Genomic DNA, 4726 nt, shown 5'->3' with positions numbered 1-4726 from the left:
AAAGGCCAATTTCTAAGGTCTTCAAAGGGTAGAAACCTCTAAACATTACCCAATCAATGGTATAATTTACCATAGCATTTGAGTCCCCTAGCATTGATTTTCATGCATGGCAAAATCTTCTTTTTATGCCTTTTGCACTAACTTTTTCTCTCTCCTTTTGAACTCTAGGGTGGCCGGGTCTTCCTCTTGTTCATCCAACTCCAGATGTTTGATTTCCGGACCCCCCCCCCGGTAGCTCAACTTGAATAGTCCACGTTTGCCTTCTACTCGTACTCTAGGTTTGCAGACCAGAAACGATGGGTTATAGTCTGGCTGTCGTATTTGGAAATGCAATCAGAGGTTCTATAAAATTTCTAAAGGAGAAAGTAATTTGTAAATAAATTTTAAAGTGGCCTTGGTGGGTCCCACATCAACCCCGCCCAAATTTTTGGTAAAGAAGCATCAGCGGATGTGATCCAAACTCGGGAAAGTTAAGCTAGGAGCTTAGAGTGAATCAATATGAAACACGTTAATAAACATCACCCTTCCACAATATGAAAGGGATTTTTGGAATTTATAAGACAAAAAATGAGGACTTTTAATGTAATATATTGATACAGTGTACTGTAGTGCAATTTTAGGTGTGTGTGTCTTTGGAAATTTTCCATAGAAAATATAAAACATAGATACATTTGAAGAGGGCTGAAAATCTTACTCAACCCAAAGATGAGTACAGACAAACATACAAACATAATAAAAGAAAGCAAGTACAAGAAATTTCATTGTGGAAATGGATTCACTTTCCTCTATTATGGCGTTTGGTTTTCCTTGACCATTTGCTCTGTTTGGACACCACAAGCCTAGAAATGAACTTAGAACATCTGTTTTTTCTCCACAGTAACTCTCGTCCAATAACCAATCCAATTATAACACCGGAGCAATATCCTGCCAACGCAAACCTCCAATCAAACAAACATGTTTCATCATCATCAACATCATCTCCTTTTTGGAACGTTGATGTGGGAGGTAAAACTCCGCACTTCTTTGTCAAAGGAAAACCACATAATCCTGCATTTCCCTCATAGGAAGCATTTGAAAAAGTGTTGAATTGGCTCCCTTGTGGAATAATTCCTGTTAAGTCATTGTAAGATAGATTCAAGACTGCAAGGAACGTCAAACCTGCTAATTGCATCGGGATTTCTCCAGAGAGTGTGTTTCTTGAAAGATCTAGTGACTCAAGTCCCCTTAGTTTTCCCATCGAAGATGGAATATGACCTGCTAGGCTATTTCCAGACAAGTTGAGTACTTTCAATGCTTTTAAATTTCCCAATGCATCCGGGATTTTTCCTACAAAGAAGTTGTTGGATAGATCAATGGTGGTGAAGGTGGTTAAAATTTTCTGCATCTCCAAGTGTATTCCCTTCTCATTAATCGCAATCCTATCTTGATAATATGCAGAAGCATTTGTACCATAGTAATGCAAGTCAGATGTATCCTTGTCAAACATCATACCCTTCCAATGACGAATGTATTGCAATGGTAAATCTCCAGTAAAATTATTAAAAGAGAGATCAATGACATGTAGGCTTGCAAAGGGACATGAATGAGGTTGGACGAGTTGAGCAACGAGACCACCAAATTTGTTGGACCTTAGAACAAGAACTTGCAACTTAGGGAGTTTTTCCAACCAATGAGGAAAGGTACCATTCAACTGGTTGTCTGAAATATCCAATACGGTGAGTAACTTGCAGTTGCCCAATGATCTTGGAATTCCTCCTTGAAAATTGTTTTTGTTGAGTTTGAGGGTATGCAAATTGCACTCATCTTTGAATAAATCAGGAATGGGTCCTTGTAATCTGTTTTCTTCCAAATTTAGCACGCCCATATTACTTTTGCCAAGGCATTTTGGAATGCTGCCACTCAATTTATTCTTGGACAAATCCAAGATATCAAAGTTTCTTACTTTGCAGATTGAGGAAGGGATTTTTCCAGTTAATTTGTTGTCGACATTGAAAAGAGATAGGTGGTTTTCAGAGAGAAGGGAAGTGAGATTCCCTAATATATGGGAAACAACCTCAGTATCAAACTCATCAAATGTTTGGGGAGAGCATGGTGCAGATGATTGACATTCTTGTATCATGTTTAAGTGAAGATCAAGTATTGTAAACATGTTGATGGAATGATCAGGTAATGGCAATTCTAGACCGTTGAACATGTTGCCAGAAAGGTTCAGCTTGCTCAAATTCTTTTTCCATATCCATTTGGGTATCTCACCACCAAGTCTATTACCACCAATATCTGAGCCTTTAATTCCTTGATATCCTTAGGAAATCTGGGAATTTTATAATTCTATTGTCAGAAAGGTCTAGACTAACTAATTCCTTCTGATTCTTGAGGAAATTTCTTGGTAATTCACTGATGTTGCAAGTATGCAAACTCAAGTAAGAAATCTGAGCACTGACAAAATTGATGTCACCACTATGATTATTGCTAGGGAGACCATCATAGGAAAGATTTCTATCTTCTTCTAAGTAGCTAAAGTCATTGAGTGAAAGGTCAAGGTATTGAATTGTACCTTTAATCTCTGAAATTGATCTCATCAGGTCTTCTCCTTTCAAATGGTTGCCATTCAAAAATAGTTGTAGTGAGAAAGAAGATGAGATGTTGTGAATAAGAGGAGGCTCATTTATCACTCCGTTGAATTGGTTATTGGACAAGTCCAACAACATTGATGGGGAAAAGAACAATGAAGAATGGATGGGCCCTTGGAGTAAGTTGTTGCCCAACCCTAGTAATTTAAGATTGGAAGACCTACCCTTGAAAAAGTGATCAGGAATTTGACCACTCAGACTATTGTATGAAAGATCCAACCATTTAAGCTGGGTAAGATTAGCAATGGAAGGAAGGATTGGCCCAGATAAGTTACAACTCTCGAGATATAAAACCTCCAAAAATTTAAGGTTCCCAATTGAACTTGGTAACAACCCTTGGAATTTTGTCTTGCTAGCAATCAAATATTGAAGAGTGGTGTTTATTTGAGGGAATTCAGGCAAATGAACAGAGAGGAGAGGGTTATCAGATAAGTCTATATAACTCAACTTGGGTTGAAGAAAGAAACTGCTTGGGAAATCTCCATACAATCCACAATCGGAAAGAGTAAGGATAGTGAGAGAAGTGAGGTTCATCAAAGAACTCGGTATCATGGAAGTAAGATTCTCGTTTTTGTGAAGGTGTAGCTCTCTTAGAGAACGAAACTTCGAGATCGATGCATCTGCAGGACCTGTAAGTGAACATTCAGCCAATGACAACACTTGAAGGTTAGAGAGTGCAGATGATAAGTGATGACACCAATGCCTATTTATTTGAGCAGACAAATTCACCCCATCAAGACGGAGTTCTCTTAACAGGGTTAAGGTTTGGACAAACGCTCTCAAATTTGGGATTTCAAGTTGAAACAAACCCCTCCTTTGAGAGAGGTCAAGTGAAACCAACTTGGTAAGATTTGAGATTTCAGATGGGATTTGGCCCTGAAAGTTATTCCAAGAAAGATCAAGAGAAACCAACTCAGTTAGATTTGAAATTTCAGATGGGATTTGGCCCAGAAAGTTATTTGAAGAAAGATCAAGAGATACCAATTGTATAAGCTGTGACATTTTTGACGGGAATGGTCCTGAAAAAGAGTTACCTGAGAGGTTGAGACGCAATAATCCAGAGAGTCTTACAAAGCCCGATGGTGCAAAGTGATCAAAACTGTTCCATGAGATGTCGAGCATTTGAAGGTGACGGAGATTGAAGAGGGTACTATTGGAATGGATGGAACCATGGAGCGATGAATTGAAGAGTGCAAGGCCAACTACATGACCATTAGTGCCATCGCAAGAGATGCCTTCCCAGAAGCAGCAATCAGTATTTGGTTTCCACGAGTTGAGAGATGTAGGATAGTTTATAGAGACATGGTAGTGCTTTTGCTTAAATTGCAGCAAAGCAGAGTGCTCATCATGAAGACATAAATAAGAAGTAGGAGAAGGGGAAGAAAGGAAACAAGGCTGAAACAGAACTAGTAAGAAAAGAAGGAATTGCCAAGACATACTTCCTTTCTATTTCTTCAAAGGAACTAATTAAAAAAGGTTTGGGTTTTGTAAATGTTGGACGATTGATGCATGAAGGAGTTCATCTTGCCACTTATTTATAGACAAACCATGAGACAATCTTTAAGAAGAATCCTAATAGAAACGCTTTGTTTGTAAATACAGGATATATTTTAAATTATATCCATTTTGTAAATCTATGAAGTTAAATAGTATGTAAATACGGGATATATGAAGTTGACTTGATTTATAGAGATGAGGTCAAGAAGAGAAGGAGATGAAGATGGAACATTCATGAAGCGCCTAACTCATCAAGTCTAGGAAGAACGGAGACTTTTCCTGAACGTGAAATGTGGAAGGGGTATAATATGAGAAATAATAAATTATGATGAAGATTAGTCACATTCAGTCAGTCATATATAAATAAATTTCAAATTGAATGTCTGTTTCAGAGAAGAATCTTATTAGTAGATACGCGTTGCATGGGTTTCAATCACTGGGGCTATTTAATATGAAGAGGTCCCGTCTCCCGTGAAGGAGAAGAAAAGAAACTAGTGCATCTAATAATTGACGGTGACTTTGCCGGGCTATTCCCACTCTTTGGCCCTACACTTTTGTGGTTGAGAAAGTCATTAGTGAGTTGAAGATGCCTTACCTAG

At 38.2% G+C, this 4726-nt stretch overlaps 1 protein-coding gene across 1 annotated transcript; it reads right to left on the bottom strand.

Moving 5' to 3' along the window:
* Nucleotides 1-565: 565 nt before the first annotated feature.
* On the bottom strand, nucleotides 566-4152 carry LOC149011186 (receptor-like protein 6). Its single transcript, XM_089164223.1, is given in 2 exon segments — nucleotides 566-2303; nucleotides 2305-4152. Coding segments are annotated over 2 exon segments (3291 nt in total). The 5' UTR covers nucleotides 4068-4152; the 3' UTR covers nucleotides 566-775.
* Between the last annotated feature and the right edge of the window lie 574 nt (nucleotides 4153-4726).

The sequence above is a fragment of the Hakea prostrata genome, chromosome 7, assembly GCF_041222555.1.
Source record: "Hakea prostrata isolate BN-2017 chromosome 7, UWA_Hpros_2, whole genome shotgun sequence".
In the NCBI taxonomy this organism is placed as follows: Eukaryota; Viridiplantae; Streptophyta; class Magnoliopsida; order Proteales; family Proteaceae; genus Hakea; species Hakea prostrata.
This window is presented reverse-complemented; position numbering and strand designations above follow the sequence as displayed.